This window comes from Nicotiana tabacum, chromosome 16, assembly GCF_000715075.1.
Source record: "Nicotiana tabacum cultivar K326 chromosome 16, ASM71507v2, whole genome shotgun sequence".
NCBI classification, from domain to species: Eukaryota; Viridiplantae; Streptophyta; class Magnoliopsida; order Solanales; family Solanaceae; genus Nicotiana; species Nicotiana tabacum.
In genome coordinates, this window is record NC_134095.1 from 7,396,941 (window position 1) to 7,417,181 (window position 20,241).

A 20,241-nucleotide genomic window follows, 5' to 3' on the forward strand; every position below is an offset into this window, starting at 1 on the left:
TGGGTTGTTACAGGGTAGTGTTGCCCTGTTTCAGAGATAAGTAGAGCCCCTATTCCAACACCTTTCATATTAGCAGCTCCATCAAAGAAGAGTTTCCAACCTGGCTTTTCATCATGGTCAACCTCGTCAACACACATGACCTCTTCATCAGGAAAATAAGTCTTCAGTGGCTCATATTCATCATCCACCGGATTCTCGGCCAAGTGGTCAGCCAAGGCTTGGGCTTTCATCGCGGTCCGAGTCACATAGATAATGTCAAACTATGTAAGTAAAATCTGCCACTTTGAAAGTCTTCCCGTGGGAATAAGCTTCTGAAAGATGTACTTTAGAGGATCCATGCGAGAAATGAGGTAAGTAATGTAGGACGACAAATAATGCTTCAACTTTTATGCCACCCAAGTCAGGGCTCAACAGGTCCTCTCAAGTAGAGTGTACTTAACCTCATAGGGAGTGAACTTCTTACTGGGATAATAGATTGCTTGCTTCTTCTTTCCCGTGATGTCATGTTCACCCAATACACAGCCAAAAGAATTATCCAAGACTGTCAAATAGAGAATCAAAGGTCTCCCAGGCTCTGGTTGGACCAGCACAGGTGGGTTTGACAGGTACCTCTTAATCTTATCAAAAGCTTCTTGACACTCGTCAGTCCAGTTGACTGTGGTGTTCTTCTTCAACAGCTTAAAGATGGGCTCACAGGTTGTCGTGAGCTGAGAAATAAACCTGCTGATGTAATTTAACCTTCCAAGCAAACTCATCACCTCTGTTTTGTTCTTTGGAGACGGTAACTCTTGAATGGCTTTGATCTTCGACGGATCTAACTCAATGTCGCGTCTACTAACCACGAATCCCCGCAGCTTCCCTGACAGGACACCAAACGCATATTTCGCTGGATTGAGCTTGAGGTTGTACCTACGGAACCTTTGGAAAAACTTCCTCAAGTCCTTGACATGATCAAACTACTTCTTTGACTTTATGATCACATCATCTACATAAACCTCGATATCCCTGTGTATCATGTCATAAAATATGGTGGTCATTGCCCTCATGTAAGTTGCCCCAGCATTCTTCAAACTAAATGGCATTACCCGGTAGCAATATGTTCCCCATGGCATGATGAACGCTGTCTTTTCTGCATCTTCCTCATCTATCAAGATCTGGTGAGATCCCGCATAACAATCCACAAAAGACCCAATTTCATGCTTGACACAATTATCGATCAGAATGTGAATGTTCGGCAATGGAAAATCATCCTTTGGGCTCCCTTTGTTAAGATCATGGTAATCAACACATACCCTGGTCCTACCATCCTTCTTTGGTACTGGCACAACATTGGCTAACCAAGTGGGATATCGAGTGACCCGAATGACCTTTGCAGTAAGCTGCTTTGTGATTTCTTCTTTGATCTTCACATTCAGATCAGTTTTGAACTTTCGCAACTTTTGCTTGACAGGAGGGAATTTTGGATAAGTCGGCAATTTATGAATTACCAGATCAGTGCCCAGTCCCGGCATATTGTCATATGACCATGCAAAGACATCTTTGTACTCAAACAATGTTTTGATTATTTCTTCCTTAACTTGCGGTTCTAAATGCACACTTATCTTGGTTTCCCTAACATCATCCTGATCCCCTAAATTGATTGTTTCAGTCTCACTCAAATTAGGCTTTGTTTTTTCTTCAAATTGTTTTACTTCTTTACTAATTTCCTCAAATGCTGCTTCTTCATCATATTCTATTTCATCATCATATTCTACTTCTTCGATTGTTATTTTAGAATTAGATTGGCTTTTAAGACTTGGCTGAAAATTCTTCATACACATCATGTCACTACAACCAGCATAAAAAGAACTGTACAAAAGAAAAATACTATTAAGAATAACGGAAAACGGGAAATTGCATTTCATTGAAAATAAAAAGATAGAAGGGTTTGAACATCAAAACAAGCAAAAACTAAAAATCTGGATTACAACCCCAGAATAACCCAGATAACAGAAAGGAAAACTAAGCAAACTACCAAAACTCCTTCCTGGTGGGGAGAGGAGTAGCTTCCCAATTGCTAAGCTTCAAGTTGGGGCCAACGAGCCGCACATCTGCTTTACTAGAGCCTTCACCAACTTCTACCATATTGACCTCTTCGAACAGACTTTGGAACCTCATGATCAGCTCTTCATCAACATCGATCACAGGTTTTGGGATTGAGGAGGTTGGAGGTTTTTCGTCACCTGGCTTGACAAAAGACTTAGATATGTGTGGGACGGGCTTGGGGAGCGACCATACCTTATGTTTCAGATTTTTAACCCTTTTCACGTCCTTCTCGGTAGGCGTGAATCCCAAACCAAATGTATCAAGATTCCCACTGGTGCGCACTGGATGCACAATACCCTGCAGAGATGAGCCCAGACCCTTGCCCGGCACAAAACCATTCTTCAACATTTCATTCGCAACCATGATGAACGCAGAAGATAACTTAGGACCCGAAATGCATTTTCCTTCCATTACGAGCTGACAGGTCCTCATCACCGTGCACAACTATTTTCTGCCTGTCCCATTCGAACTTCACCATTTGGTGCAGAGATGATGAGACTACCTTAGCAACATGTATCTAGGGCCTGCCCAATAATAGATTGTAGGAGACAGCCACATCTAACACTTGGAATTCCATGGTGAACTCAACTGGCCCTATCGACAATTCGAGCATTATATCTCCAACATAATGTTTACATCCCCCATCAAAGCCTCGAACACACACATTGTTCAAGTGGATTCTTTCGGTGCCAATCTTTAGTTTTTGCAGAGTAGACAGGGGACAAATGTTTGCACTAGAGCCATTGTCAACCAAAACCCTTGAGACGATAGAATCTTCACACTTCACCGTGAGATAAAGAGCTCGGTTGTGTTTTGTACCCTCCATAGGAAGTTCATCATCCGAGAAAGTGATCCTATTTACTTCGAAAATCTTGCTAGCTATCTTTTCTAAGTGATTCACTATGATCTTATCAGGAACATGTGCCTCATTCAAAATCTTCATCAAGACCTTACGATGTTCATCTGAATGTATCAGCAAAGACAAAAGAGAAATATGAGTTGGTGTTTTCTTTAATTGCTCCACAATGGAATAATCCTGCACTTTCATCTTTTTCAGGAAATCCTCAGCCTCTTCCTCGGTGACCGATTTATTTATTGGCATTTGGCTATCCATGAATGGCTTGGCTTTCCTTAATTCTTCTGAGGTGAAACATCTCCCAGAACGAGTCAATCCTCCAGTTTCATTAACCTCTTTCTCTATTTCTTTTCCTTTGTATGTCACTATCACTTGTTTGTAGTTCCACGGAACATCCTTGGCATCGATCACTGGCAGTTGAGTCACTGGTTTAATGATGATAGGGGTGATAGGATCCCCCTTCACAACTATAACAGACTTACTTGGAATCCCTGGCACTAAAACCTTTGAACTTTTCGGACTTGCCCCAATATCTTTTGAGGGCCCTTTCACGACCAACACATATGGATTCAAATTGAGCGAGCTCGGCTTTTCTGTCGCCCCTTCAACTGTCAAGGGATTTGCTTTGGTAGAGTTTGGAACTTTAACCAAATTACTTTCACTGGCCCAAATCATCATGACGAACTTAGAAGACTTCTTGGGCTCCCCATCCTTGTGAACTATTTCAATCATATGTGTCTCTTCATAGGCTAGCAAAGGGTTGTGGTTGATGTTTGGTGCGTTTGGGCTTTGGACTACAATTTGGTTTGTATCAATGAGCTCCTGGATTGCCCTTTTCAAATGCCAGCACTTATCTATGTCATGCCCTGGAGCATTAGAACAATAGGCACACCTCAGGGCATAATCGAGGTTCTTTGAAGGAGGATTTGGTATCTTTGACTCAATCGGCCTCAAGGCGTCCAACTGCCTTAACCTTTGAAACAGACTAGCATAAGACTCACTAAGCGGGGTGAAAGTCTATTTTCGTTGCTGCCTCTCTCTTCTATACGCTGGCCTTGATCGAAAATTTGAACCATTAGGGTTTTGGTAAGGTTGTGGGGGTAGATATTCATTTTGTAGAGTTGGGTAGGTATTATATGGGACTGGGGCACGCCATTGTGGGTAAGTAGGGGGTTGAGCATATGCCTGTGCATGGTGAACAAGGTATTTGGATAGCCTGGCTGAGTATTGGGGGTTTTGCGGGGAAAAGTAATGTTGGGGTGGATTATATGGAGCTTGGGTGTAGGTTTGAGGTCGGGGTCCAGGATGGGTGTACTGATGAGGTGAACCCCTCTGGCCATGCCATGATCCGGAGACAACCATAGTGACATCTTCCTTCTTCTTCTTGCCTAGCAAACTTCTGGTACTATTCTAGATTGCCTGGGTGGTTGCTTTTATAGCAGAATAGCTCATGATCTTATTCAACTTGAGACCCCCTTCCACCATTTCTCCCATCTTTACCACATCATTGAAAGACTTACCAATGGCTGAGATCAAGTGGCCATAGTAAGTGGGCTCCAGGGCTTGAAGAAAGTATTAACCATCTCGTCTTCTTCCATCGGAGGATTGACTTGTGCAGCTTGCTCCCTCCATCGGAACCCATATTCTCTAAAGCTTTCACTGGGTTTATTTTCAACCTTGGTCAGAGATAGGCAGTCTGGAACAATGTCTATATTGTACTAAAAGTGTTGGGCGAGGGCCTGAGCCATATCGTCCCAGGTGTACCACCTGCTAGCGTCCTGGCGGGTGTACCATTCTAACGCTGCCCCACTAAGACTTTGGTTGAAGTATGCCATTAGTAATTCTTCTTTTCCCACGTCGCCTCTCATTTTACTACAATAACCCCTCAGATGAGATACAGGATCTCCATGTCCGCCATACAAGTAAACTTGGGCATCTTGAACCCGGCAGGCAGTTAGACATCGGTGAACAAACACAAATTCTTATAGGCCACACTCACTTGGTTTCCCAACTCTTGCATATATCTAATGATTCCTCCAGACTCTGTACCTTCCTAAACATCTCTTCTTACTCTGCGTTCTTGGGTGGTTTGTCAGTTTCAATATGAGGCTCAAATTGGGGAGTGTAAGAGTAAGGATCTGGGATTTGAATATGGGCTCCGATGCATAGTAGTGGGCATCTGTAGCGAGGAATGTGAGCTCACTAGAGGATCGGTGGACGGTAGCTTGTGTAAGGGGTACAAAAATAGGAGCAGATGTCGGAGCAGGGTACGAGGTTGTTTTGGCTGGCGGAGCATGAAAAGTTTGGGCTAAAGTGTCGGGGTAGTTGTGGTAAGGGGTAAAGCCAGGTGCGTGTTGTGGGGAAAGATCAATAGTATTGGGCATCTGGGATTGAGAGAGTGGTGGAATGGAAGCAGGGTTTTCTGTGTAGTTGGTAGGGAACGAGGGTGGAGGGTGTCCCTTAATCCAGGCTTGATACATTTCTGCCATCTGATGCTTCAACCTCCGGACCTCCTCTTGCAATTCAGATTCCGACTCAACAATCTCCCTTGGTAGTTCTACAACTCCAGTGTCTGTTTCCTTGCTAGCCATAACTGTTTGATGCTTTGATCGGGTGTTGTATGGATGACTTGCCAGGATGCCAACAAACTAACCACCTTCCTGAAATTAAATAACGATAACAGAGGACAACAACACAATACCACCATGTTAGCGTTAGGGCATTTATCAAATAATAATATCACGTTACGTGCAATGCACCTAGCAACAATTAACGGTTCTAAAATGGCTTTGAAGATCGCAGGGTCATATGGCATCATTCCAAGTTGCTCATTTCAATCCTTCCTTCTCTTTCTTTTCCTTGCACATCATTTTCTTCCCACTCTTTTCTTTTGGCTTTTCACTCTCTTCTTTTCTTTCTCTTTTTTTTCTTTTTTTTTGGAACCAAAAATGATTTGATCGAACCCGTTATAGGTTGCCTACGTATCATATCCCTTATGAATCAGACCAAGCATAGTTTTGGAAGAGTGATAGAAAATAAACTAAAAATAAAATATTTTTGGGATTTTTCATTTAAAAACTTTTCGCTGTTAAAATACAATGGGAAGTACGCTAATGAAAGACATGACGGGCTCGACTACACTACGATAGAATCTGACACTACTTAAAGGACTCGGTACTCCTAGACAAGACACGAAAGTAAAAGACAACATGAGACTATCTGGAATGAGAATCTTGGAATGTGCGCCTGCATCTGGAAGGCTAACTCTCGTAAGGTACTCACGGTGTTGTCCCATATTTTCTACCAACCCTGCCAATTGTGATCTCAATGACTGAAGTGTAGCTCGAATCCCAACCATTTATGCTGCATGGGCCTCCTCTGCCTGGGTAAATCGATCCATCAACTATCTAAGTAATATCCGCGAGGTGACCTCCTCGTCAAATACTCCTCTAACACGTCAGGGCAATGGCCTACCCCCCCCCCCCCCCGGTGAGTAGACTGTAGCCATATGAAGTACTCATGGGTATACCCAGGTGAATGCGGGTCAGTTGCTAAAGTATCTCTACCCATCTTCATTGCATGACGCCAATAGGTCTGGATGTCGATCTCCCTGTGAGGCATAGTGTCAAATTCCCTAGTGAAGTCACGAGAATCAAGAATGTAGGAGACTTCTTGTTGCCTCCCTAACTGACGCATCACTCTAGCAGGGGTATATGGTCTAGTACACCAAAGTCCAATCAGTACCAAGAAGTCTTGCACGTGAGATCCTGCTAAGATCACGTCCAAATCAATCCATAGGTATGACCACAAAATCTTCTCTTTAGTCAAGGATCCTAAATAATCAACCCAAGCCTGAACTCCGAGTGGTAAGGCAAACTTATCGAACGTCATTTTATGCTCAATGCACTTCACTCGATCTCTCAGATAATGGTCAATCACATCTTTCTCAAACATGGCAGCGGGATGTAAGTGTTCCATCATCCACAGCTGTAGCAACAAGTTGCTTTCCTCAAAGAACCTCCTACTTTCTCGAATCCTGGTAAAACACGATAGATCTCTGCCAAAATTGTCGGAACTAAGGTGACTTCAGTACTGTGTTTATCATTGAAAAGTGCAAAGATTATTGACCATAGACGCGTGCTAATATGTCTACCCTCCAAAGGAAATACCAGGAGACCCAACAATGCAATAGTGAATAACATAGGACGCCTCTTCTTCCAAGAATCATATGATATGGAAAATTCATCTATGAAAGACTCATACCCAGTAGGACGAGCAAACCTCTCGAATAAAAAGTCCAAAGGTACCCAAGATTGATCTAAACATGTCATGTGATTTTCTAAATCCATCCCTATGATCTTAAGGAACTTGGTGCTTGAATTAGCCCTTGTGTAAATCAAATCCTTATCTAGGTATGGCCAGGCGAGTTAACCCGGCTATCTCAGCTAAGGTGGGTGTCATCTCAAGATCCCCAAACTTGAATACCATTCCCTGTAGGTCCCAAAATGTCAACATTGCTTCTACAAGGTCGGTACGGGGAGTGATGTCCATCAAAGAAATAAGAATCCCTAATTTACCCATCAGATCACGCTGCTCAAGTAATGTGAACATGTTCCACCATTTTACTAGCCCTATAGGGACTTTGACCACCATTGACACTATAGCATTGGTAAATGGATCCATACCTGAATTGGGAAAACATGGTTAATGACTCAAGATATTATGTGACACCACAACATTTCCTAGGGGATGGTTGGGCTATTTTTGCAAAATGGCCTGAGGGGCCGAAAGCGACTAAAAGTGCAAACTCAACAAATAGTGACCTCAAAGACATGAGAATACCTCACTAAAGCTTATATGGGTTCAAACTCCCAATAATCATGGCCCAAAATTAATTTGCAGAAATGACCCATTTTGCATGAACGACCGATATGGCCAGAAGTGGCTAAAGATGCAAACTTGAAAAGGACGGACTTTAAAGTAATATGACCCCTAGTTGTGAACTCAAGATTCGAAGACATGGGTAATTGAACTACTTTTGCGAAAATGACCCCATTTCCGATGTGGCCAAAAGTGGCTAGACATGCAAGATATGGCTAAGACTCCGCAAAGTTAAGAACCTAAGACTCACTAGGAAGACCGGACCATATGTGAGTTGCCTACGTATCCCGCCCAGAAAGACGAGAATCAGGTATGCGTAGTTCGGGAAGATCGGACATGGAAGAAAGCTTTAAAATGAAATGCAACTAGTTTGGAAAAACTATTTTTTGTCTTTTTGAAAAATGATGGAAAATGTAAAATCTCTTTGGATTTTCTTTTTCTCTCCTTTTTTTTGATTTTGGAAAATGATGGAAAATATAAAATCTTTTTTGGATTTTTCTTTTTCTCCTTTTGTTTTGAATTTTTGGAAAACTATGAACGAAAAATGCGAGTGGGCCCTACTTGCTTCATTTTTTACTTCACCCTCAAATATCGTTGGTCTGACAAATGACCCTTCTACCCCTGAAGAAATGCAGCATGTAGCACATAAGGATGATTAAATGTGTTTTTGGGCCATAAGCCCATTTTGGCATAATTTGGATAGGCCTCCTACAACGAGATATGGTGCCAGGGACTGAACCCTGCTAGGTTTAAATGATATGATGCAAACAAGCATGACCTAAAGGCTGACCTACGTTTGGGGTTCACAAGGCAATTCGGGGCGGCACGTGGTCGATGGCAGCTGCTCTAGCTGTCCGCCCACTCCACGCTCCCACGCCACCCCCTAAATACACGGGTGACTCACAAAAAGGTCGTGTACACTCAAACGTACTCTGAAATACTTGTTGCAGAAAGAAGATCCGGGGTTATGCAAATGATGACAGTTATAAAGCAGTAAACACATAAAAAAATAAAAAAAACTGTAAACATATAAACAACTAGCAAATAATAACAAAGTATAAAACATAAAAGTCAGATAAAGCTAGAAAAACATAAAGACCTCAACAGGATATTCTAAAAGCCAACAAGATCAAGTATCAGCTCGAACCTGCAACTCCCCAGCAGAGTCGCCAGAGCTGTCACACCCCTTTTTTACCAACTCTCACTTAATCCATTTAAATAAATAAAAAAGATTTGTAAAGCTCCAAAGGGTTTTTAATTAAAAAGTGACAAAAATTTGTGTTCAAAAGGATTAACTCAGAGTCGCCACCTGACATTTGATTTCGGTGTGTCAGGTCTCCGTTTTTCTAAAATAATTTTTTTTCCTTTCAAAACATTTGAGACTCCAAAACTAAGTCTGCACCAGAGATTCGGGTAAAGAGGTTCATTTAATTCAGGGAAAAGGTGCTAGGTATTCTCCGAGTCCCGTAACAAGTACGATTGCATACTTGATCTAGTCGGCTTTTAGAATATTCGAATTAAGATAAAACAAACATAGAAAAATAAACACGCAAAAGGGCTCGAGGTCATCCCCACCTAATAAAAAAAATAAAAATAAAAAAAATAAAAATAAAATACTGCAAGCACTATTTTTGGCCTCCATATACAAGTACTACGGGGCATTCCCCGGAACAAAATATGTACAAATCATTCGGGTCATTCCCCGGATAAATTTAACTAAGGGAACGACCTCTCGCCCCAAAACTAACAAAAATCCTAAAGTTTGCCTACCCTAGTGTGGTCGGCCTAAAACATGCTCCTAGCAGGCAATGTAATAAAAGTAAATAAATGAAAGATAACTAAAATATGTAAATAGAATAGTAAATTTTTCTTTCCGTTGTCTTTTCCCATTCCCACAGTCCAACATGCAATTCGTTTCTTAATCTTCTTCTATTAGTACGCGACTTCATGTCAAGCATCAACTCATGAAGAAACTAAAGGCATAAACTGGCAGTTAAGCATTAATATCACCGAAATAATTAGTTCAACTAAGTACTAGGCTCAAACAATCAATTCTTAAGAAAACAAACAATGAAAAAATAGTGTTAGGTTTAAACAAAGATCAAGACAACTAAAAGGAATCTAAAATCAGGATACCTAGATAAGCAAGAACTGGTGGGATTTATATAATTGATCTGGTTTCAAACATCCTAAGATTTCAATAAAATAGGTTCAATAAAAGGGTCCTTTCTATAACTTCTTAGAGTATCAGGGAATGATCTTCTGATTAATTAAATATAGATTTGACACATAGCCTTCAAAAAATGTTTGACACGTTCTTAATTATTTTGTCAGGAACATCTCGGACCAATAAGACTAAAAAGACCAACAAGCCTCAAAAATTCAATCGAAGCTAAATAATTCACAAATATAATAGTATGATCTATTAACAAACTAACACTACTCTAATCAATTAACACCCAAATCAATCTAACAAAGAGATATCACTTTGTGAGGAAACATTTAGACTTTCTCAAAAATCAATATTCTCCGAAAATCATTAAGTTGAAAACTATGACCTGCTGAAGATGATAACATATTCTAATTAACTTCAATAACACTAGACCAAACAATCACTTAAACAATTACTTTTTATTTTCTAAATTGATGAAGAAGAATATTATTACAAACACAGTAACCTCCTTTAACTACACTAGAATTTGAAATTTCAAGAATTAGATAAAGGACTACTGTGAGGCACGAGACTGAGATTGAACAGAACTTTCAAAGCCTAAATAGAATTTACACAATATTCACGAACTACTCAATATAGCTAAGATGAATTCTTACGAAGGCAACTAAAACAAAAATACGCAAAAGTGATTCACAAATCTCAGACAAGAAACAAACATAATTAAGTCAAAAACTAATATCATGCTTATCACTACCATTAACACAATAAATAAGAGAAGGATAAGGGATTGAACCTCAAGCTCTTCCAACTAGACTCTGTTTTTGGACGTACAAAGAAGGCCGACAAGGTAACCCAACCAGTAAACTCGTAAAAACAGCAGGTGCAAATTGAGTAGGAATCATGGACCGACCTCGAATCGGCAAGCGAACTTCACTCGGCTATGTCTCGCTCAAAAGGGAAACCAAAAATCTAAATCCAAGAAAAGGAGCTGATATGTTTCTGAATTTAAACTCAAATAACATCCAAAACAGAGTCTTTTTTTTTTTGGAATTTAATGAAAAAGAAAATTAAAGGTTGAATGAGACTCTTTTTTTTTCGTTTTTCTTTTCTGGAAATAAAAAATGAAGATGAACAATTGAGTAAAAGAAGAATACTCTCTTAGAACCCCAATTTTCCTACCAAAGTTTTCTTCCCCCTTCCTCTGTCCGAATATCCCCAAATATATAGGCACCCTAGAAGCTTCCTCCTCCTTCTTCTCCAAGAAAGCCCCCAAAAACCCGAATTTGCCATCAAATAAATTCCGAAAATCCCCTTTCACAAACAAAAATCAGAAAAATGGAGACTTTGGATAAAAATCTTCATCCAACAGTTCCCATTATTCCAAGATTTATTCAAGGGTCTCGGATTTGCTTCACATCGAACGAAAAAGAAAGGAAAAATGCATGAATCTAATTGTTATGATGAGGATTGTACGATTTGAGTGACGTGGAAGAAGGAGAGGAGAAGAGAGGGGACTATAGGGGACCATATGAGGCGAGTTTGGGTGAGTGACTCGCTGGTTTGGACGAGTTCTGGTGAGGTTGTGGTGTTTGGGCGCGACAGAGGTGAAAAGAAGGAGGGGGCGCCGTTTGGGTTGGGACTTAGGTTAGGGGATTGGGTTGGCCGGATTGGGCTACTTGGGCGGATTTTGGGAGGGGGGGGGGTAATTTTGGAGCAATTGGGCTCAAATTTAGTGGGTTCTAACTCTTTTAGATCCAATAATTAGAAACTTGAACTTTTCTTTTTTTTTAAAATAATTTAAAATTAATTCTAATTAATTAAAGCAAAATATATCATACTATGATACTATATTTTTATATATATTTTTCTTTTATAAATTATTATATTCAAAATAAAAGTGAAAACAAAAAGTATATTGCTATAAAAACGTTAATAACCTAAACTAAATAGAAATAAAATAAATATGAAACTATTTTTGTATATTTTTTCCAATGATTATATTAGAATAAAAATAGGTTAAAATAATAATAATATATCTTTCCAAAAATACCTAATATTGAATTAAATAGAAAAATGAAACTACTTTTTTTTGTGTTTTTTTGTTTTTTTTTGTGCCTAAAAATAGAATTAAAATTAAAAAATAGAATGAACTATATAGAAATAAACTCAAGTAATATCATAAATATACTAGGACTATTAAAGGTGATTCTAATGCGCGGGTCAAAATTACATGTCTACACCTGCTTATCTTCTTCATCAATAGTTGGATTACCATAAAGAGAATTCATATATTCATGATCTAAATTTTCACCACCTCCAACATTATGCATATATTAACTCTCCGTAAATTGTAATAAAGTATTATCACTATCAAGAATAGGAGCAGGTGGAGGGCGGATATCGGGTTTGGGTAGGGGAGGCCGGGGAATTAGAGGAGGAATAGATTGGTCACTAGATTTACCACTCTTGGATTTTTCCTTATTTTTACTAAATATTTTTTTTAAGGAATATTCCATCTTATTTATAATTATACAAAGTAATTAAATAAAACAAACAAAACTATAATATTAAAACTAAAGAGTTGGAACGAGTTTACCAAATTGACGAATAACTTGTTGAAAATTAATTATCGTTGAAGACTTGAATACTTCAATTCACCAACTTCACAATTTTTCACACAAGTTGCAACAACAAAGTAACCAATTTTAGAAGAAAATTAGAGAGAGATTGATGATTTGGTGAAGAAAAATGAAAGAATGAGGGGGTATTTATAGTTGAAAATAGGAAAAAAAGTGTAATTATAAAAAGTTTGGGGTTAAAACAAAGTTGGAGGGGTTAAATGGCTATTTATAAAATAGCCAACAACTATTTTGGCAACAATAACGGTTACATTTTAAATGGGTAATGGTCAGAAAATTAAGTGGGATTTTTTTTTTAAATATAGCCGTTGGGGACCGTTTGAGACCGTTTGGGACCGGTTGAACTGGCCCACTTAGGACCCGGTCCCGATCCTAACGGTCCCCTACTGTGAACCGGCCCACATGGGCCTGTATATCTCCCTGGTCCCGGGCTTAAACGGGTAGGACCGTTTATGCCTACTACCCATATGGGCTCGCGGTCCTGGATCGGTTCCGAGCCTAACCGTCCCACTTGCCACCCTTACACAAAACCCAAAGTATAGGTGCTCTTTAAATTTCCCATAAGTATAATTCAAAAGAGATTTAATAAACAAAAGAACTTAAAACAGCTGGAAGTGACGTTGGACGGACCATTTTAAAACCATTATTTATATTTTGATCTTGTGTCAGAATTAAAATACGTTGGTCAGAATTTTGAAGCACCAAAGATGACAAGCACCAGAATATATAACCACAATGCGAAAAATTATGGTGATCGATTAGAATTTTGTGGCCAATTGCAAAAAAATATATATATATGGCAACCGTAAGAAATACTTTCAATTGTACTAAAATATGGTAACCATCGGGATTTGATCACCACAACTTGCAAAATTATGGGAAACTCTTAGAATTTTAGCAAATCAGCATAAGACTTGCCCAAAATTTTTTGACCAGCGTACTTCAAAATTTTGATCGGAAACACAAGACTTTTTTACTGGGGTCAAAATTTTAATGGTGGCACCAAATGATCCTATTTGTGTTGTGTCGTTCTCCCTATAAACAGAGACGAAGCCCATAAACAGTCAAGGCAGAATCTAACTCCAGGCAGCAACAAAGGCATAGTTATACTATCAAGTATCCACAGAGGAAAATACATAAAAAAGAACACAAAAGAAGAGAAAAAACTTTAGAGATACACACAAATATGGCATATGCAGTATTCTCGCTAGTAATTTTTTGCTAGTATACTACACTGTCAACAGCTACATGTTCCTGTAAGTAAATTACAAAAAAATAGAAAAGCCTTTACATTAACATTACTTGACTATATGATTGAGCAAACTACTACAAGATGGAGAGCTTTGCTCACTTTTCCATGGATCTTGTATTGAAACAGGAGAATAATCCTTTATTTTTTCCGTCGAAAATATAGCTTTTATATCCATTTCTCTCTTCTTAATTGAAAGGTTCAATGGTTTCTCACTCACATCTGAAGCTGATGAAATAGAAGATCCCTCTGATGAAGCTGTAATATTATCTTCTGAAATTGCCCATTTGCTTAATCTAAGTTGTTCCAATTCAATCGCCACTTCCATCATCGATGGCCTCATATCGCGATGAAATGCAAGACATCTGAATGCCAGTTCAGCTACCTTATGCACAGACGAAAGCGTCCAAGCATCCATATGTGGCTCGATTGAGGGATCGATAACTTCATCTAAATTACCCTTTCCTATTCTGTCAATTGCTAGTGCAGCCAAGTTTATTTCGTCTTGTGGACGAGCAAAATCCACTGCTTTTAGTCCTGTTATGATCTCTGCCAAAACTACGCCAAAGCTATAAACATCACTCTTATCAGACAACTGAAAATTCTGATGATACTGAGGGTCAAGATATCCTGGAGTTCCTTGTGGCGCGGTAGAAATATGGGATGATTCAATAATACCAAGTCTTGAAAGTCCAAAATCCGCGACTTTTGACTTGTAATTATAATCCAAGAGTATGTTACTAGACTTAACATCTCTGTGATATATTGGAGGGTGCATTGCATTATGAAGATAAGCTATAGCTTGAGCAGTTTCTGCTGCAATCGTGAGGCGAACAGGCCACGGAAGTGCATTTCCTTTTTCTCTTTGTAAATGTTGTGACAAAGTTCCATGAGGCATGAACTCATAAACAAGAATCTGTTCACCTTTTTCAATACAGCAGCCCAAGAGTCGAACGAGATTCGGATGATTTACTGAAGAAAGGAGCTTGATCTCATTAATGACTTGTTCAATGCTATCAGTATGTCTATTCATAATTCTTTTGATTGCTACCCAATTGTCGCTTTGAAGTTTTCCTGAATAAACTGTTCCATAAGCGCCATTTCCTAGTCTTCGCTTCTCAGAGAAGAAATCGGTTGCCTTTTCCATTTCTTTGTATGGATAAATCGGGATAGTAATCCCCGTTGTTTCACATAGCTCGCGGCTTCTTCTGCTTCTGTTTTGGAAATTCAATCTTCGTCGAATAAAGCAGCATATTAGGCCTATACTTACCATTAATGAAGCACCTGCTGCAATGCCTGGAGAAAAAATGGTTTTCAATAAGTAAAAGGACAAGAAAAGGATTTCATTTCGACTAGTACTATACGCTATGAGACTCTACACTATCGGTGTATATAACTTAAATCGAGCTGAGTATTACCTCCAACAAGTACGCCAACCCTGGTGGTTCCTCCACATTTGCCTGAAAGGTAATTTGAAGGGTTGCATGTTGTGTCATCTGCATTCATAAGAAACACTTGGAATTAGCTATGACACATCTATTTTTCACGTTAACTAGAAGGAAAGACCGGTGCACTAAGTTTGTTTGACCCAAAATTTAGATACGGGTTCAACCAATTAGATTTAAATAAAGTAGAGTTAATCTTAGCTAATATTAATATCCAAAAGATATGTTAACCGATTTTGCAGTAGATAATATATATGTTTGACCGAATAGCAATAAATGTGGACAATACTAACAATATTCAATGACTCAAAAGGAGGAGGATAACATTTTTTCCCCTCGAGGATAGCATCAAATAATAATAAATAGCAATGAATGACATCTAAGTAAATAAGAACATGCGAGTCACTCGAAAAGGGGTGAGATATGTGGATATTCCTTCTGACAATGATGAATGATTGATAAGCCTTTGAATATTCAGGTTGTTCTTGGATCAAGTGGAAAGTTATGCACGATTATTTGTAAAAATGCATCTCTCGTGTGCTTGCAGTAAAGCCAAATTTTCTCTATAAAGTCAATGTGTTTTTTTACAAGTGAATGCCTTAAGTCCCCTATCCTTGTGTCTCTTCAATAGCTTCACCGGCCCTGCCCATCACTTCTTAATAGATCACTTCGACATCGGGCAAGCCTTTATCGAAGTCATACTGGCAACACGTAGCAGCTCGTGAATGCCTCCTTAATGTTAACATGGTTTGATCATGTCAAAGGTAATTTTTGACCCATACAAAGCTCACACTATGTGCGGGGTTGGGGGAAAGCCAGACCACATGGTCTATTATACGCAACTTTATCCTATATTTCTGCAAGAGGTTGTTTCCACGGCTCAAACTCGTAACTTTCTGGTCACATAACAATAACTTTACCAATTATATTATGGCAAGGCTCCCCTCCCTAGTTTAAATCTTTCCCTATCCAAAATCCAAATTAGTCACCAAAAACATTTTTTTTCTTAAGCATTATTGAAAAGGAAGGAAATTAATGCGTGGAGGGGTCCACTGACATTGTTGAACTACTATCGCCACACAATATGATGGCGACTCCATTTTCCTTGCTTACTCGCAGCCAAATGGAGATATATAGGAAATGAAGAAAACCAAGGGAAAAAAAAAACCTTCCTTGAATTAATGATGAAACAAATTTTGGCTGGACATCTTGATAGAATATCATGAATGGACACTACACCAACCAATCCACAACACGTAAAAGCCCATGCCTTAACATTTTGCATGGAGTTAAAAAGACGAATTTTGTAAGTTCAATTAGCAAAGGAATAAAAACTATAATAAAAAATGCAAAAAATGTTACAGTCAGTATTCGAATCTAAACCTAACAAACATTTTGAATCACCTTAATCGCAAAAAGATTCGTATGTATCATTGGGATTCAAAAATTCATATACATTCAAGAATATATGTTTTTATCCTATTTGCACAGCATAATTTTCCAACGAAGGAAATTTACCAATTGAGACCTTTTCATTATATGTAGCTATCACTTGGTTCAACTTAAAACATGCTATCGACTCTAATTATGCATACGTATATAAATATCTAAAATAATTAAAATATATAATTAAGTCTATATATAGATTTGCCTCTAATTGGCATTGATAAGCGACATTGAAAGGCAACAACCATCACCATTCCTAGGTCCTACCTAGCTAGCTAGTCACGAGTTGCTCCGCTGATGAAGCAAACACATACGGTTATTGTCTTCTTAAGGTTGTCATTATTACCTAGTTTGTGAAAGGTGACAATCACCAAGTTGATCTGATAATAGTCACTATTTGCTCTTTTCTTGATTCTATCTTCAATTTCTATGAAACTTGTTCCGACTTTAGTATGAACATGAGAAAAGTTTAGTAAGACTATGACTTTACAGTGCCTTAACATGCAATCCACGTCTCAGATTAGAGAAATTAAGATTTAGTAAAGAATAAAAATTTCAACTTGAACAAGAGTTATACAGTCAACTATGGTACTTTTTTTCTTTTTAGCCGCCCCGGTATGTCATCTTTTTACTTGGACCCATGTTTTCTCATCCAATTATGATGTTCTTCTCTCTCCAAGTTGGTCAAAACTTCCTCATCATACATCTACTTCAATTTATTAGTTAAACCTCCCAACTCAAACCTAACAATAACAATAACAACATACCCAATAGTCTTACAAATAGAATATTAGGATGGGTGTATACGCAAACCTTATCTTTATTTTGTGAATATAGAGGAGTTGTTCCGATAAACTTTTGGCTTATAACCAAAGTAGCTTGGAGAAATTTGAAGATATAACATCACACTTTTGCATATATGACCTTTAATTTCTACTTTCCAGAGGTCGTATATAATTTTCTCTATAATTATTACTTTCTGAAAACTAAAACATCTAGTTTTACATTGAAAGTTGGCGAGAAGATATAATTAAGTAATTAAAAGTGTATTTTATTAACAATTTAACTTTCAAATGAAATGATCATTGCATTTCACTGTAGGATCACACAGAAATACTAACTTCAAGTCTCATCGTTATCCATAATCAAAATGAATTTACACGTATGAGGTCCAAGAGAAAGAGTCAATCTGGCAGGTGCGTTGATTACATAATTAAGTAATTAATCAGACGTACCTTTCCGGCAGCCGGAGCCAGCTAAGAAACCATCTCCAATAAAACCTTCTGAACACTGGCACCTATATCCCAATTTCCCATCAATAGGTGACAAGATTTTAGTACAATTTGCATTAGAAGAACATTGACAATTTCCTTGAAGCCACCATCCCAATTGAACCACTTGAACATCCAAAGAAACTGCCGAACCATTCAACGTTGACTCAACAGATATTGCAGAAAACAAAGAGTGGCACCCAGTTCTTGACAAATTCCTCAAGTCAATAAAATTACTCTCACTATTTGGTTCAGAATAACAACTCATATTTTCTTTCCCACAGTCAAGAAGCTCAAAATGAGTTTGAATCATAGTTGAAGGTATCAAACAACTAGACTGTGAAAAGCTACAATTTTGGAAAAGTATTCCATTACGTGAAGTGGGTGCGTAATTTGAGCTAAAAAGATTGTGAATTGCAGAAAATGGACGGCTACATTTGGCTAAAAGATTAATTAAAATGGTCTCAGAAGTTATAGCCTGAACTGGGAATTTGTTAATGACCATTGCCCCATGTGAGGTACAATTTAATTGAATTGGACAGCCTGAAGAAAAACCAAAAGGATATTGAAGAAAACTTTTTCCACATGAATGTGTACAATTGGTTGATCCAAGAACTATATTCGATGAAATAATAAGTATAAACAAACATAGAATTCTTCTTGTTCTAACATAGAGAGATAAATTCATTTTTCACAGCGCATGTGATAAAGGGTGGAGAAGAAATAATAAGAAGAAGAATAGTTTGAAAATTGATGAGAACTGATTGAATAGGGGAAGGGGGAAGAAATAAAGTAATGAAAACACATATAATGATTTTACTTATTAAAGATAGACTACTTTTTAATGTAGATTTTTTTAATGTGACATATATCTGTTTACCATTTTTTACTATGTGAAATATGAAAAAACATGTGGGACAGCATAATGATATGTCTCTAACGAACACTTATTTGGTCATTGACCTGACTTATCTGCAAGTTGGAAACCTAACATCAGAATAATTTATTACTATAAATGTTATAGTTAAATGTTAAAAGGATATGTACGAATCGAGGATTTATTGGCCATTGACCCACCAGCAATATTTACCCTGCATTTATTATATTTTCAGGTCTAGTTTGTATAGGAAGTGTTGAATTAATTTAAGCGTACAGTTTAGTCAGTAAATTGAATATAGTACTGTCTTCGGTCTAAGAAATTAGCCGTTTATGAAAATTTAATTTATTTCTGAATATTTGATGTTTCTAGAAAAATAAGAAGTCATTTATTTCTTTTTGCTCTACCCTTATGTTCAAATTAGTGTAATATTAATTAATTAACATATTTAAAAAAGACAATAGTTTAGACCTCTGTTTTAAAAGGCAGAATTAGGACTCGCCCGGGGCTCGCCCTAGGGCGGAGCACTCGTAAAACTCCCCTGGGTTTATGTGTGGGGCTTAGTTCCGTGAGACTTACGCCTCGGTCATCGGGGCTTACGCCCCGGACATGCCCAACGCCCAACGTACTGGGCTCGCCTAATAGAACTTTAGGTCGAACGACACAAATAGCCACTAAAAGCTGTGGCTTTTATTTTAAAGCCACTGTTTTCAATGTATTTAGACTTTAGCCACTCCTTTTAAAAAACTTATACCTGACTAGACGAAAATACCCTTTTGGTATAACTTATACCTACGCTATCAACACAAGCAGCAGTTACACAAAGAGAAGAAGCGAGCAACAGCAGCAACGGCGATCAACTGAGGACGAACCACCATTTCTCTTCCCGATTTCAAAAATTCAGCAATCTAATCCAAAAAAACAACATAGATAAACAGTAAGTTGTAATTTCATGTGTTTCTATCAATTTTTATTTCGCTATAGTTATACTTTTTTAGATCTGTATTGATTTGATTATATATTAGATAAGAATTTGATTTTTTTGAATTTCTGGATTGATAAATTTATAGACACCGCCTCCTATGATAATTCTGTATTCCGGACATAGTGTCTTCATTTTGGAAATTGAATTCAAAAAAATAAGAACAATATGTCCTTAACTTTGATTCTACCGGCCTCATTTTGCAAATTAAATAAAAAAAACTTAAGGACAAAATGTCCTTCACTTTGTTGTTGTTCTTCTGTATACAAAGACCTGTAGCTTGAGTTTCAAATTGTATGTTTTAATTTCTGGTCCAAATGTTAAGGACTGACAGTCC

General features: G+C 38.0%; 1 protein-coding gene across 1 annotated transcript; it reads right to left on the minus strand.

Annotated features, from left to right (window-relative positions):
- Positions 1 to 13,788: 13,788 nt before the first annotated feature.
- On the minus strand, positions 13,789 to 18,837 carry LOC107812580 (wall-associated receptor kinase-like 14). Its single transcript, XM_016637728.2, has 3 exons — positions 18,010 to 18,837; positions 15,302 to 15,379; positions 13,789 to 15,179 (listed from the first exon to the last, which is right to left on the minus strand). The coding sequence occupies exons 1-3, from the start codon at positions 18,731 to 18,733 to the stop codon at positions 13,933 to 13,935; spliced, it is 2,049 nt and encodes a 682-aa protein (XP_016493214.1). The 5' UTR covers positions 18,734 to 18,837; the 3' UTR covers positions 13,789 to 13,932.
- Between the last annotated feature and the right edge of the window lie 1,404 nt (positions 18,838 to 20,241).